Source organism: Sander vitreus, chromosome 14 (assembly GCF_031162955.1).
Source record: "Sander vitreus isolate 19-12246 chromosome 14, sanVit1, whole genome shotgun sequence".
Taxonomy (NCBI): domain Eukaryota; kingdom Metazoa; phylum Chordata; class Actinopteri; order Perciformes; family Percidae; genus Sander; species Sander vitreus.
In genome coordinates, this window is record NC_135868.1 from 2,490,001 (window position 1) to 2,506,660 (window position 16,660).

At 44.7% G+C, this 16,660-nt stretch overlaps 1 protein-coding gene across 1 annotated transcript in view; it reads left to right on the forward strand.

Annotated features, from left to right (window-relative positions):
* Positions 1 to 9,908, forward strand: part of LOC144529244 (uncharacterized) — a 29,170-nt gene extending 19,262 nt beyond the window's left edge. The window contains exons 7-9 of the mRNA XM_078268248.1: positions 118 to 321; positions 5,849 to 6,076; positions 7,504 to 9,908. Of these exons, the coding sequence (XP_078124374.1) occupies positions 118 to 321; positions 5,849 to 6,076; positions 7,504 to 9,218 (2,147 nt within the window). The 3' untranslated portion in view covers positions 9,219 to 9,908. The remainder of the gene's footprint in view (positions 1 to 117; positions 322 to 5,848; positions 6,077 to 7,503) is intronic.
* Positions 9,909 to 16,660: the final 6,752 nt, after the last annotated feature.

Below are 16,660 nucleotides of genomic sequence, written 5' to 3' on the forward strand. Positions count from 1 at the left end.
AGTTCAGCAACCAATATGCACCGGAAGCTGTAGTCTTCACTGCGGCTAACTTCACTCTATGAACAAGATGGCGTCTAGCAGAAAGGTGTGTTAGCAGCGTGTCTTAGTTGTGTTGAGAAAGAGGTAAAATGTGTAAAGTCCAGATGCTGAGAGCGTTGGTGGAGCAGCGACTAACTGCGGCTGCTGAAGAGATATTTGGGCTGTTTGAAAGAACGATAGCAGAGTACGAGGAGGAACTTTGTCGTTCAAAAGAGGAGAACGAGCGACAACGGGAGCTACTGGACGCTGTTTTCAACCCTCAGCTTCGGTTACACAGAGCAGGTTTGGTCATTAAACCTTCAGTTGATCTTTCTCTCCTTCCTGTCATCTCTTCTCTCAGCAACGATATGACGATAGGACGGATGTAAATAAGCATTTAGTCATAAGATCTATTGTAATCTTCGCTCTTTAACAGGCCTTCGCCAAACCCACCAGACTCCATGTAAATAATCAGGACTTTTATCATCGTAAAACACACTGCATTCAAAGTGGACAGAAACACAATAAAACTATCAAAAGCCGTCTTGGTTCATCTTTCCACTGTTCCAACAATCACCACTCTGGTTTGGTTGACATTAACCCTTAAAGGACAATTCTGGCGCACAACAACCCTAGGGGTTATTAACAGATGTGTCCCCACTCTGTCTCTCTCTGGGACATGTTGTCATGCTAATCCAATGTGTTTGTAGCTTGAAACAAGCTAGCGTGGACCGCTGATTAGCTTACAACGCTAGTATTCGGGGCACAGGGAAAGTAAAAAACAAATATTTATACCACTAAAAAGGCTGAAAATATCACCAAACTTCAACGGTAACATAATGAAGGTCCCTAAATGTTAACCCAAGCATTGAGAACTTTGTAAGTGTACAGACAGTTTATTGAAAAGACAGATTATAAAGACAGTCACGTTCATGTTTACATGCCGCCGCCGTCTTAGAAACCAGTCATGACTTACAGCTGGCGATGCAAACTAAAATCGAAAGCAATTTGTTCAATATATCTGAAATAATCACACTCTGCATAACTTGTCTAGTGTACTTACTCAGTGGATAACTGTCCATCTGGTCCCTCCGGTCTGGGTCGCCGTCTCCAATTTATTTTCGGGACATGGAAAAAAGTTTCAAGTCCAGCCCTGTTTATCAGAGAGGGGAAATCTTCAGACTGTACAGAACACTGCGTCTCTTGGGTGTCGTGACGCAACAGGTCCCACTCCGTGCAACACAGACACTCCTGTTGGGTGGCCATAGCCATACCAGTTTCCTGAAGTATGAGGCTGTGTTGTGGCATTGACTAGCGGTAGCTCTCTCTCTCTCTCGTAGCCCTTTCACGGAGCTCCCGCAGCTCTTTGTTCAATAAACTGTCTGTACACTTACAAAGTTCTCAATGCTTCGGTTAACATGTAGGGACCCTCATTATGCTACCGTTGAAGTGTGGTGATATTTTGAGCCTTGTTAGTGGTATAAATAGCGATTTGTTTTTACTTTCCCTGTGCCCCGAATACTAACCCTAAGCTAATCAGCGGTCCGCGCTAGCTTCTTTCAAGCTACAAACGCATTTGATTAGCATAAAAACATGTCCTTTAAAGGTGCTCTAAGTGATGTGACGTGTTTTTTAGGCTACAACATTTTTTGTCACAGCAAACATCTCCTCACTATCTGCTAGCTGCCTGCCCCCTGAACACACTGTAAAAAAAACGCGGTCTCTGAAGACAGCCCAGGCTCCACAAACGGCAACAAAAACAAACTGCCCCAACCTGCCCCACGAACCATAACAAACAGTGTTCCAGCCAATAACAGACAAGAAGGAGCTGGTTGAGCCATCACTGCAGCAGCGTTAGCATGTAGGCTACTTCCACAATGCGTATTCATTAAATAAAGAGAACAGGACATGTTCTACTGGATGGACAGTATAACATATATAAATAAGGACCATGTCTACAGAACAGGACATGTTCTACTGGTTGGACAGTATAAATATATATAAATAAGGATCATGTCTACAGAACAGGACATGTTCTACTGGATGGACAGTATAAATATATATAAATAAGGACCATGTCTACAGAACAGGACATGTTCTACTGGTTGGACAGTATAACATATATAAATAAGGATCATGTCTACAGAACAGGACATGTTCTACTGGTTGGACAGTATAAATATATAAATAAGGATCATGTCTACAGAACAGGACATGTTCTACTGGTTGGACAGTATAACATATATAAATAAGGATCATGTCTACAGAACAGGACATGTTTCACTGGTTGGACAGTATAAATATATAAAGAGAACAGGACACAACTTTTCTTTCGCTTCTCTGATTCGTTCCATTTTGTTGTCTCTATCTATTTCTTCACTTACACTGTCACTTTGTCGAAATATGCACACGGGGTACGCTCCATAGGGTTTGTCACGTAGTGGACCCGTGAGCTGACGTGCACTAACATGTGCAAGTGCCTCCTTAAACATCTTTTATGGAGAGCTTCTTGAAGATTGTTGATAGGCATGCCCCTATGAGAAAGTATATTGTAAAACGAGACCAGCTCCATGGCTGAATGAGACTATAAAGAGCCTCATAAAGGAACGAGATGAAGCCAAATCTACATTAGTAAAATCTGGTTTAGTGGAAGACAGATTCAAGTACTGTCAACTGAGAAATCAGGTTACAAAACTGAATAGATCAATGAAAACAGAATATTCCATGCAAAGAAAAAATGCTATAAATCAAGATGGTAAAGAGCTTTTGAAAGCCCTTAATGAAATAATGGGGAGATGGACAACTGGAGGGGGCTTCCTTTGGGGAATCAGAAGGCATGTTTCCGACCAAACCATCTGATATAGTGAATTATTTGAATGATTTCTTCATAAATAAGGTCCATGCACTAAGGCAGGATATGGACAATACTGATTCTAATTATGTAAAACTCATAAAATATAATGTGATGTTAGACAAGAGTTGCACTTTCCAGTTTAATAGTGTGGAGGAGCGGGAATTAAGGAAGTTGTTGAAGTCCCTGCCCGAACACAGCTCAGTGGGTACGGATATGCTGGACAGTAAAGTACTTGGCCTGGCAGCTGACTGTTTGCAGTCCGTTATGTCAAATATTAAATGCATGCTTAATGAAAGGTGTTTTTCCCACTATCTGGAAAGAAGGTAAAATCATTCTCTTACCTAAAGAGGGCAGGCTAGCACTCACTGGGAAGAACAGTAGACCTATCACTTTTCTCCCAGTTCTTAGTAAACTGATGGAGAGAGTAGTCCACTCACAATTACAGGAATACTTTGACTGTAACGGCTTGAACACAGATTTCCAACATGCTTATAGACATAACCATTCAACTTGTTCAGCCCTTTCAGTAATGACAGATGACTGGCTCAAGGAAATGGATAATTTAAAGATGACTGGTGCAGTATTACTTGATTTTAGTGCAGCATTCGAGGTCATAGATCACAATCTACTCATCGGTAAGTTACCTGTCCGATAGATCACTGAGAGTATATTACAATGGCACTTTTTCAAACAGTAAGGCGTTAGACTGTGGTGTTCCACAGGGGAGTTGCCTTGGGCCTCTTCTTTTTGCAGTTTTCACCAATGATGTGCCACTTGCAATTATGGCAAGCAAGTTTAACAATGTATGCAGATGATTCTACCCTCCATTATGCCGCATCCACACGCTCTGAGCTTAATCAGGTTCTATCTAGCGAGCATAACATCGTACTTAATTGGATAAAATCAAACAAACTTGTGCTTCATGCATCAAAAACAGTCTGCATGATATTTGGCTCTAAACATAAATTAGCAAACAGGCCTGAATTGAATCTTGAAGTTGCAGGCCAATCTATAAAACAAGTAAATAAAGTTAAACTTCTAGGACTACGGCGTCATAGTGCGTTGTCGTGGTCCGATCACATTGACTATATGGTTACTAAGATGGGCAGAGCAGTTGCCATCACAAGGAAATGCTCACCATTTCTGCCCTTTTCTTTACTAAGGCAAATTGTTTGCTCTTTAGTTCTCTGCCACTTAGATTATTGCTCAGTAATCTGGTCATCTGCTTCAAAAACCCTACGTAGAAAACTTCAAGTAGCACAAACCAAAGCAGTAGGACTTGTTCTGATGTGCAATTCTAGGTCCAATGTTGTTAAAATGCATGAATGTCTTAAATGGTTGAGTGTTGAAAAAAAGACTACTAGCCAATGTGCTTACTTTGTTGCTTCTTTGTGGAATAAAATCCCAACTAACATTCGTTTTATCACAGGAAAGGTACATTTTAAAAAGAAAGTCAAATCTTACCTTCATTTAAATTATTTATCATGAGGTTTCTGATTGTGTGGGGAAACAATATCTGATTTTCGTCTTTGTCAATGTGAGCTACCTTAATGTTAGCCATGCAATATATAACTTAGTTTTCAAGATATTTCTCTATGTGCTTGGTTTGTTATTGTTTTCATTTAATTTTAATTGTAATTATTGTAAGCAGATATTTTTGTATTTATTTTCTTTTATTTCTTGTCTATTCTGTATATGTTATGAAATGTTTTAATATTGTCTGATTAAATGTTGTTGTTGTTGTTGTGGAAGACTAGCTGGTGGTATAGGCATCAGCTAATGGGGATCCTTATAATAAATACAAATACACCCCTCACCCGCTCCTACTCTGACATCCCACAACCAACTGCACCCCCTCAGCCCTCTCCGCTGACCCCTACCCTACTACTACCTATGTTTTTTTTTTTTTGTGTGTGTTTTTGACGCTTTTGACAGGTTTTTAAAACAAGTAAAAAGTTTTCACTTGCTCAACCGGACAAGGGAAAAAAACTTAACGTTGAACCCTGGGGGCTAATCGTTGATTTGTTCAATGCTCTTCCTCAGTGGTTGTATTGAACCATAGTACCTTGGTGATTTGGTTATGTAAATGTGTGTCTGCATAATATGGTAACTGCTTTTGTTGTTGTCCATAATCTGAGCCAGTGGAAGCATGTAGCTGTTAAACAGAAGAGGCCCCAGAATGGAGCCTTGGAGAACTCCACATTTCACATTTGTCCGCTCAGATGTTTATCAATAGACACAAAGTAGTCCCTGTTCTTTAAGTAGGATTCAAACCAGTTATTTACCAAACAATGAAATAAGAATAAGATAAGCCTTAGGTGTAATTGTCAGTCTTTACTAATCCCCCAGGAACAGCGCCATGTCTTGAAGCAACCATGGGCTTAGCGGCCAACGGTGGAATTGCAAGGTCTGACAACCAGCTGGCCCAGAAAGACATTTCACATAGACTTTACATGGCCAAAAAGAAACGTCTATATGTCAGCGGATAATTAATTTGGGGGTACATCAACTTAACAGTCCGACCACTTAAATGGTCCGTGTTCAAATCATGTTTTAAATTGCACTAATAGCCAAATCCAGAATTATTTTACGCACATATAGAATGTGAGCAGACCCACGGGACTGCGCCCACGTCGCCCTGTACTGCAGGCTCATGATGGTTCTCCTGAGATCCTATAGCTGTAAAAATGGAAATAATGGCCATAATTCATCATGCGTATTATCTAATGATACATCCGAGCGCTGTATGCTGGAAAGCCTGTAACGTGGATGCAATGTTTTAAACGTCTCTGTTCCCAAACTGCCAGGGCTAGCTATCATCAGCGGTAGCTAGAATGAATGGGGCTTCGTGCCAAAACACTGTATCCAGTTCTCTTAATACATCCATGGTCTTTACAGCTTGAGCTCTCTGGAAGTTAGTATGCAGAAGCATTTAGTCCCGGTTTTCCTCAATGTGTGTTTCCCTGTTTCCTGCAGATGTGCAGCAGCTGTTGGTGGTTAAAGAAGAGGTTCCCCCTGAGCAGCAGGAGTGTAGCTCCAGTGTGGACCAGCAGGAGCCAGAGACCTCCCCTCACATTAAAGAGGAACAGGAGGAACTGTGGAGCAGTCAGGAGGGAGAGCAGCTTCAAGGGCTGGATGAGTCTGATATCACCAAGTTCCCATTCACTCCTGTCTCTGTGAAGAGTGAAGATGATGAAGAGAAAGGTAGGAACAACGTGGACGTGTTTATTTAACGTGTTTTTCGGGGAAGGGAGAAACACTGCAGAAGTATAGGGCTTTCCCTCTGTGAGTGGAGTAGTCAACTAATCGGTCGTATTTATTAAGTTGTATTGGTGTCTAAACTTAACTGTCTTCGCTGCATGATGCTCACCTTTTTTCAGCTAAACTTAAATGTAACAGCCTCTAAGAGGACTGTCGCCTCCCGTTGCTCAATACCCGGCGTCACATGACCAGCTGGCGGTCGCTTATTTTATGTGGTATCATACAAACAAAGAATGCGTTGTCCAATCTGTGTGGGTATGCTAAATCACACTCTTTCAACAAGTAACAGAGTCAGGACTAAATCAATCTGATAATGGTCTCAAGGCAAATGCCCCAAATAATGATGTGTTTAAAATTATGAATTAAAAATCCACTCTCTGATTTGTGTTGTCAGCTTTAGCCACGGTTGTTTTCCCACCCCAAATACATTTTGTCCCAGTAATCAGTTGGAGGTGGTAAAGGTAGCATGGAGAAGAAAATAATTTGTGGTAGGATGTCCTACACTCCAACTCCAACTATTGACACCCGAGTTTGTAGTGATTTTGGGAGGTAAGACCATCAATCAAGATCAGGTTCCATAAATTAAAGATCATATATGTCCTGGAAGTTTTTATTTGCAATACTAATTAATGAGGGCGAAATGTCCACCCCCAAGTAGCCTATATCCTCGACGTTCCACTTACGAGATTGCGCCGGTGCTGAAGGAAATTCCGCAGGATGTCCCTCTTTCTTTGTGTTGACGTTCTAAACTCCAGTGGATGTGTGAGGACTATGGTTAACTGCTCCTCAGATCTCTGCAGGGTAAATCCAGACAGCTAGCTGGACTATCTGTTCAATCTGTTTTCTGTTGCACGACAAAACTACTTTTGAACGTACACATGTTCCACCAAAACAAGTTCCTTCCTAACAGGAAGGTCTGGAGGTCATTGAAAGCACAGTAAGCTAGAGAAGGCCTGGCTGGTTTGTGGTGAACAGAATTCTATCATCTGCATTAAAATGAGCATTACAGCACTGAGCCGGAACATATATATGATTTCAGGGGATCTAAAATTGAACCGTTACAATCAATCAACCATCAACCTTGGGCTGCATCGCCTCGGCCGCCAGCTTCATGGTGTTCGTGTCTTTCAAAGAGAACTTAAATGTATGCTGATGAGGGCTTTCCCTAACGATTATTTTTGTCATTGATTAATCTAACAATTATTTTTTGATTAGTGGTTAAATCTTGTTCTCACCACTGTCAGTTACACTGTGAGTTATGAAAAAGTCAGGGGTTGTGATTGTTCCTAAATGGAGGCAAGTTGTTGATTGGTGCAGTTGTCTTGGTTTTGCCTGACATTCCAGTTTTCCTCAATTTGTGTTGCCTGCAGATGTTAAGCTGCTGTCGGTGGATAAAGAAGAGGTTCCCACTGAGCAGCAGGAGTGTAGCTCCAGTGTGGACCAGCAGGAGCCAGAGTCCCCCCCACACATTAAAGAGGAACAGGAGGAACTGTGGAGCAGTCAGGAGAGAGAGCAGCTTCAAGGGCTGGAGGAGGCTGATATCACCAAGTTCCCATTCACTCCTGTCCCTGTGAAGAGTGAATATGATGAAGAGAAAGCTCAGTCCTCACAGCTTCATCATCATCACATGGAAACCGAAGCTGATGGAGAGGACTGTGTAGGACCAGAACCAGCCAGGAACGCTCATACACATCCATTTTTCCAACCAGAGACTGAAGACCAGACTGGAGACTCTTCTGATCCTGAGATTGATGACAGTGCTGATTGGAAGGAGACCAGAGAACCTCAGTCAGCTTTACACTCTATGAAACACAATTCAACATGTAAGAAATTCAGCTGCTCTGAGTGTGGGAAAAGATTTGGCTTCAAGTCAGATCTGAAGAAACACATGAGAACTCACACAGGAGAAAAGCCTTTTAGCTGCCCTGAGTGTGGTAAAGCTTTCTCTGATAGTGGAAACCAGAAGAAACACATGAGAACTCACACAGGAGAGAAGCCTTTTAGCTGCTCTGAGTGTGGTAAAGCTTTCTTTGATAGTGCAAACCTGAAGAACCACATGATAACTCACACAGGTGAAAAACCTTTCAGCTGCTCAGTCTGTAAGAAATCGTTTTTAACGTCTAGAAATTTACGGACACACATGAGAATCCACACAGGAGAGAAGACTTTCAGCTGCTCTGAGTGTGGTAGAGCTTTCGCTGCTAGTGGGCACCTGAAGAAACACATGAGAACTCACACAGGAGAGAAGCCTTTCAGCTGCCCTGAGTGTGATAAAGCTTTCTCTGATAATGGAAACCTGAAGAAACACATGAGAACTCACACTGGAGAGAAGCCTTTCAGCTGCCCTGAGTGTGATAAAGCTTTCTTTGATAATGGAAACCTGAAGAAACACATGATAACTCACACAGGTGAAAAACCTTTCAGCTGCTCAGTCTGTAAGAAATCTTTTACACAGAGTGGAGATTTACAGAAACACATGAGAGTCCACACAGGAGAAAAACCTTTCAGCTGCTCCGAGTGTGATAAAGCTTTCACCGAAAGTGGACACCTGAAGAGACACATGATGACTCACACAGGAGAAAAACCTTTCAGCTGCTCAGTCTGTAAGAAATCTTTTATACAGCGTGCAGATTTACAGAACCACATGGTAGTCCACACAGGAGAGAAAAGATTCAGCTGCAGTGTTTGTAATAAATCTTTTAGCCACAGTGGAAGTTTACGGTCACACAGGAGAACTCACACAGGAGAAAAAACTTTCATCTGCTCAGTCTGTAAGAAATCTTTTACACACAGTGAAAATTTACGGTCACACATGAGAACTCACACAGGAGAAAAACCTTTCAGCTGCTCTGAGTGTGGTAGAGCTTTCACCGAAAGTCACAACCTAAAGAAACACATGGTAGTCCACACAGGAGAGAAAAGATTCAGCTGCAGTGTTTGTAACAAAAGATTTGCCTGGTGTTCTCATGTCAAAAGACATAAATGTGTTGGTCGGATGGAAACAGAAGCTGATGGAGAGGACTGTGGAGGACCAGAACCAGCCAGGAAATCACATCCACTTTTACAACCAGAGACTCAAGACTAGACTGGAGACTCTTCTGAACCTGAGACTGGTGACATGGAATAACGTTTGTGCCTTTAAGTCCAAGCAAAACGTCTCAAGTATGAAACAAAAATCGTTATGTATCAACATCTAGATAGAAGACATTATATTGTTTGGTAGGAAAAAGTACACTTATTTTAAATATTTTATTAGATATTGTTTTGTCTTGTAATGTCTGTCATATAATCAAGAAATCAGACAAATGTAACCACCTGATATTTTATAGGGCCCACACATATATTCACTTCTTTCTAAGTAACGTATGTTTAGCAATATTCACTATTAATCATGTATCAATATGGGAGTTTATTCAATACACATTGGGTTCATGTTTTAATTCTGTCTATCATGTCAGCAGCAGTCTCTGAGAGGAGACTTTTCTCTCTGTGTCAGGGAGACAGGAAGTGCAGGTTGAAAGCTATCTTTAGTTTAAACAAGGGAGATGTGAGGGAGGTAGCATAGGGAAGTTAGCCTAGCATGGTGTTTCCTGTCAGGGAGAGGAGGAGTTTTCTCTTTGAAGCATAAAATATAAGTATAAATATGTATAAGAAGAGAGTCATATGAAACTTAGATTCAGTTTATTCGACTGACTATCGCCGGTGGTCACTTGATGTGTCCGAGGCAGCTCGGTTTGTTTGTTAAAATGTAACAAATAAATCTGCATGGAGTAAATATCAACAGTCTCTGGAGTCTTCATGGTGTCATCACATAGAAATGAAATGGATAGAAAGGTCATTTGACGGGTACATAACAAAATGGCTCCTGGTGTGGGAAATTCACACACATCTAAAGTGCAATGTTATGGAAGAACCATTTTCTTCTTTTAACATGCAATATCCAACTAAAAAATGTGATATATTTAGCAAACTAAACTTCTGTATGTGGGAAAACAGGTAATGGCAATAAAGTAACCTATAAAAGACAAAAATAAAATAAATATAGCCTTGCAGTATAAAGATATTTCTCAAAACACACACACACAGGCCTGTTTGAACGTCAAACAGCGTGTAGTTCCTTTTTTAGCAAGTTTATTTGTCATTGTGCATAAATATGAACAATACCAACGGGCTTATCTGCTAACGTTAGCTACCGACGGTTACCTCAGAACAATCCAGGAAATAGATGGTACCCTAGGGCGCTGTTACCTGAAACGGATGATTTAACATCACCGCTCATTTTACACACAGTTTAGCAACAAAACTAAACACTGAGGGAAGATTACTACGTTTTTAATGTTGGTTTTGAACGGTATGCATCCCCACTAACCTGGAAAGCGTTTTAAACCGTAACGTTAATACAGCATGTCGGAGGAATACACACAGCTTCTCCTGCAGCGGGGAGTCAGAGGCAGAGGGACCGTCACCGCAGCGTTCGCTAACGTTAACTTCTTGTCTCATCTGGGGTCTGATAAACAGTCAATCCATGATAGTCAGTGTGCCCATAGCTATCTTCCGATAAACTGTAGCTGTGAGTGCGGTTTTCTTGTTCCAGTTGTCAGAGGGGAGAGAGAGCAGCTGACTGTTCGCCTGAGATCAGTAGGGCAGATGGCTCTGTAGAGCCGTGTATAATTACAACTTAATGACATTTTATAAACGGCTGATGGAGTGGCGGTGCGTGTGCACGTGTGATGCTGATGTTGCGCGATGTTAATCATGAGACGCCCGAGTGCATTTGACCGGCATATGTCAGACTGACCTGCCGATCATGGCCGGTCACGTGAAAATCAGCCAATTCCGGTCACAGGCCGGTCAATCGGTGCATCTCTAGAAGAAACCTTGGGTGGTGAGAAAAACGTCCTTTTAGGGAGAAACCTGGGACAGACCCAGGCTTTTGGCAGGTGGTGTCTGACGGTGCTGGTTGGGGGTGTGATGAACAATGGCAACAATAGTCACAACAAAGACAATGGAACAATGACCAGAGACAGTAGTTGCAGTAGTTCATGGCATAGCAGGGCACTGCAGGGTGTTACAGGACGTAGCAGGGCATTGCAGAGCGTAGCAGGGTGTAACAGGGCATAGCAGGGCGCGGAGCAGGACCACCGGGACAGCTGCAACCACGATTCAGGTGCCGCCCCAATCCAAGGAAACATGCTTGGCAAAAAAAACACAAGGACTCCAGGGAATAAACTCCCCAGAGCTAAGTTAGTAACAAGCATTTCTGGGACAAGGATGCACACAGATGGAAAGAGAGAGAAGAGAGAAACTCAGTGTGTCAAAGGAAGTCCCCCGGCAATCTCAAACTACAACAGCATAACTAAGAGAGACAGGTTAAGGAGAGGAGCCTGGTTGGGCTAGAACTCTCCCCTGCTGGATTGGGCTGTACTGGCCTGCCTCCATCTACTTTGATTATATCATTGATTATATGGTAGATTAATCTAGCGACTATGAAGAGAAGCAGAGAAGAGAAGGGGTGCCGTGTCTGCAGCCGGTCTAGGCGAACGCTGCAACTCCTCACTCCCTAACTATAAGCTTTATCAAAGAGGAGAGTTTTAAGTTTACTTTTAAATGTGGTGACGGTGTCTGCTTCCCGAACACAGACCGGGAGCTGGTTTCACAGGAAAGGAGCCTGATAGCTGAAGGCTCTGGCTCCCATTCTACTTTTAGAGACTCTAGGAACCACAAGTAACTCTGCATTCTGGGAGCACAGTGCTCTAGTGGGACAATAAGGTACTATGAGCTCTTCAAGATATGATGGTGCTTGACCATTTAGAGCTTTGTAGGTCAGGAGAAGGATTTTAAATTCAGTCCTGGATTTTACAGGAAGCCAATGCAGAGAAGCTAGTACAGGAGAAATATGATCTCCCCTCTTAGTTCTTGTCAGAACACGCGCTGCAGCATTCTGGATCAGCTGGAGAGTCTTAAGGGACCAGCCTGGAAGTAACGAATGCATGGACTAGTTTTTCAGCATCGTGTTGAGACAGGATGTTCCTAATTTTGGCAATGTTACGAAGATGAAAAAGGCTGTTCTAGAGGTTTGTTTTAAGTGGGCGTTAAAGGATATATCCTGATCAAAAATAACGCCTAGATTTCTGACACTAGTGCTGGAGGCCAGGGCAATGCCATCCAGGGTAGCTATACCTTTGGATAATGAGGTTCGGAGGTGTTTGGGGCCCAGCACAATAACTTTGTTAAGTTTTGTTTGAGTTTAACATCAGAAAATTGTAGGTCATCCAGGATTGTATATCTTTCATGCATATTTGAAGTTTAGCTAACTGACTGGTTTCGTCTGGCTTGATTGACAGGTATAATTGGGTGTCATCCGCATAACAGTGAAAGTTAATTGAGTGTTTCCTAATAATATTGCCTTGAGGAAGCATATATAAGGAGAATAGAATTGGTCCAAGCACCGAGCCTTGTGGAAAGCCATGGCTAACTTTAGCGTACCTGAAGGATTTATCGTTAACATTAACAAATTGAGATTGATCAGAGAAATAGGACTTAAACCAGCTTAGTGTGATTCCTTTAATACCAACTACATGTTCCAGTCTCTGTAAAAGGATGGTATGGTCAATACTGTTGAATGCAGCACTAAGATCTAATAAGACAAGTACAGAGACAAGTCCTTTGTCTGAAGCAGTTCGAAGGTCATTAGTAATTTTCAGCAGTGCTGTCTCTGTGCTATGATGCTTTCTAAATCCTGACTGAAAGTCCTCAAATAGACTATTCTTATGTAGAAAGTCACATAACTGATTAGCGACTACCTTTTCAAGGATCTTGGAGAGAAAGGGAAGGTTAGATATAGGTCTATAGTTGGCTATGATGTCAGGATCGAGGGTGGGTTTTTTCAGAAGAGGTTTTATCACAGCTACTTTAGATGACTGTGTTACATAACCTGTTAATAAAGACATATTGATCATATCTAGTAATGAAGTGTTAACCACGGGTAACCATCCATCCATCCATCCATCTTCATCCGCTTATCCGGGGTCGGGTCGCGGGGGTAGCAGCTCAGCAGGGGACCCCAAACTTCCCTTTCCCGGGCCACATTAACCAGCTCCGACTGGGGATCCCCAGGCGTTCCCAGGCCAGGTTAGAGATATAATCCCTCCACCTAGTCCTGGGTCTCCCCCGAGGCCTCCTCCCAGCTGGACGTGCCTGGAACACCTCCCTAGGGGAGGCGCCCAGGGGGCATCCTTACCAGATGCCCGAACCACCTCAACTGGCTCCTTTCGGCGCAAAGGAGCAGCGGCTCTACTCCGAGCTCCTCACGGATAACTGAGCTTCTCACCCTATCTCTAAGGGAGGCGCCAGCTACCCTCCTGAGGAAACCCATTTCGGCCGCTTGTACCCTGGATCTTGTTCTTTCGGTCATGACCCAGCCTTCATGACCATAGGTGAGGGTAGGAACAAAAACTGACCGGTAGATTGAGAGCTTTGCCTTCTGGCTCAGCTCTCTTTTCGTCTAGCGGTGCGATAAATTGAATGTAATACCGCACCTGCTGTGCCGATTCTCCGACCAATCTCCCGCTCCATTGTCCCCTCACTCGCGAACAAGACCCCAAGGTACTTGAACTCCTTCACTTGGGGTAAGGACTCATTCCCTACCTGGAGAAGGCACTCCATCGGTTTCCTGCTGAGAACCATGGCCTCCGATTTAGAGGTGCTGATCCTCATCCCAGCCGCTTCACACTCGGCTGCGAACCGATCCAGTGAGTGCTGAAGGTCACAGGCCGATGATGCCATCAGGACCACATCATCTGCAAAAAAGCAGCGATGAGATCCCCAGCCCACCGAACTGCAACCCCTCTCCACCCCGACTACGCCTCGATATCCTGTCCATAAATACTACAAACAGGATTGGTGACAAAGCGCAGCCCTGGCGGAGGCCAACTCTCACCTGAAAGCGAGTCCGACTTACTGCCGAGAACCCGGACACAGCTCTCGCTTTGGTCGTACAGAGGGTGGATGGCCCTGAGAAGGGACCCCCTCACCCTGTACTCCCGCAGCACCTCCCACAGTATCTCCCGGGGCACCCGGTCATACGCCTTCTCCAGATCCACAAAACACATGTAGACTGGTTGGGCATACTCCCAGGCTCCCTCCAGGATCCTTGCGAGAGTAAAGATCTGGTCCGTTGTTCCACGACCAGGGACGGAATCCGCATTGTTCCTCTTCAACCTGAGATTCGACTATCGACCGAACCCTCCTTTCCAGCACCTTGGAGTAGACTTTACCGGGAGGCTGAGAAGTGTGATACCCCCTGTAGTGGCACACACCCTCTGGTCCCCCCTTTTTAAAAGGGAACCACCACCCCGGTCTGCCACTCCTTAGGCACCGTCCCAGACTTCCACGCAATGTTGAAGAGCGTGTCAGCCAAGACAACCCCTCCACACCCAGAGCTTTAAGCATTTCTGGACGGATCTCATCAATTCCTGGGGCTTTGCCACTGTGGAGTTGTTTAACTACCTCAGCAACCTCCACCAGGGAAATTGATGCCAATCCCCCCCCTCATCCTCCAGCTCTGCCTCTACCATAGAGGGCGTATTAGTCGGATTTAGGAGTTCCTCAAAGTGCTCCTTCCACCGCCCTATTACCTCCTCAGTTGAGGTCAACAGCGTCCCATCCTTACTGTACACAGCTTGGATGGTTCCCTTCCCCCCCTCCTGAGGTGGCGAACGGTTTTCAGAAGTACCTTGGTGCCGACCGAAAGTCCTTCTCCATGTCTTCTCCGAACTTCTCCCACACACGCTGCTTTGCCTCTTTCACGGCAGAGGCTGCAGCCCTTCGGGCCCTTCGGTACCTTGCAACTGCCTCCGGAGTCGTCTGGGATAACATATCCCGGAAAGACTCCTTCTTCAATCGGACGGCTTCCCTGACCACCGGTGTCCACCACGGTGTTCGTGGGTTACCGCCCCTTGAGGCACCTAAGACCCTAAGACCACAGCTCCTCACCGCAGCTTCAGCAATGGAAACTTTGAACATTGTCCACTCAGGGTTCAATGCCCCCCAGCCTCCACAGGGATGCACGAAAAGCTCCGCCCGGAGGTGTGAGTTGAAAGTCTGTCGGACAGGGGCCTCCTCCAGACGTTCCCAATTTACCCGCACTACCCGTTTGGGCTTACCAGGTCTGTCCAGAGTCTTCCCCCACCCCTGACCCAACTCACCACCAGATGGTGATCGGTTGACAGCTCTGCCCCTCTCTTCACCCGAGTGTCCAAAACATATGGCCTCAGATCAGATGAAAGCGATTATAAAATCGATCATTGACCTTTGGCCTAGGGTGCTCTGGTACCAAGTACACTTATGAGCATCCCTATGTTCGAACATGGTGTTCGTTATAGACAATCCATGACTAGCACAGAAGTCCAACAACAAACAACCACTCTGGTTTAGATCAGGGAGGCCGTTCCTCCCAATCACGCCTCTCCATGTGTCTCCATCATTACCCACGTGCGCGTTGAAGTCCCCCCAGCAGAACTATGGAGTCCCCGACTGGAGCCCCATGCAGGACTCCACTCAAGGTCTCCAAGAAGGCCGAATACTCTGAACTCTTGTTTGGTGCATATGCACAAACAACAGTCAGAGTTTTCCCCCCCACAACCCGCAGGCGTAGGGAGGCGACCCTCTCGTCCACCGGGTTAAACTCCAACGTAGCGGCGCTCAGCCCGGGGGCTTGTGAGTATCCCCACACCCGCCCGGCGCCTCACACCCTGGGCAACTCCGGAGAAGAAAAGAGTCCAACCCCTATCCAGGAGTATGGTTCCAGAACCAAGACTGTGCGTAGAGGTAAGCCCCACCAGATCTAACCGGTGGCGCTCCACCTCCCGCACAAGTTCCGGCTCCTTCCCCCCACAGAGAGGTGACATTCCACGTCCCCAGAGCCAGCCTCTGCTGCCCGGGTCTGGTCCGTCGAGGCCCCTGACCTTCACTGCCACCCATGTGGCAGCGCACCCGACCCCAGCGGTTCCTCCCACAGGTGGTGGGCCCATGGGATGGAGGGATGTCGCCTGGGTAGCAGCTTCTTTAAGTAGCCTCGTTGGGATGGGGTCTAAGAGACAGGTAGATGGCTTAGCTGAAGAGACCTTTAACATTAATTGTTGAAGGTCTATAGGATAAAAGCAGTCTAAGTTTATGTCAGGTCCTGTCGTTCTTTCTAGCACTCCTGCATTCAAAGGTGAACCATTAGAAGTTAAGGGCAAAAGATGATGAATTCCATCCCTAATTGTTATAATTTTATCATTAAAGAAACTCATGAAGTCGTCACTACTCAGAGCTATAGGAATAGAGGCTCAGCAGAGCTGTGGCTGTCAGTCAGTCTGGCTACAGTGCTGAAAAGAAACCTTGGGTTGTTCTTATTTTCTTCTATTAGTGATGAGTAATAGTCTGATCTGGCACTTCTGAGGGCCTTCCTTTAGGTTTCAGACTGTCTTGCCAATCTAAACGAGATTCTTCCAGTTTGGTGGAACGCCATTTACTTTGAAGTTT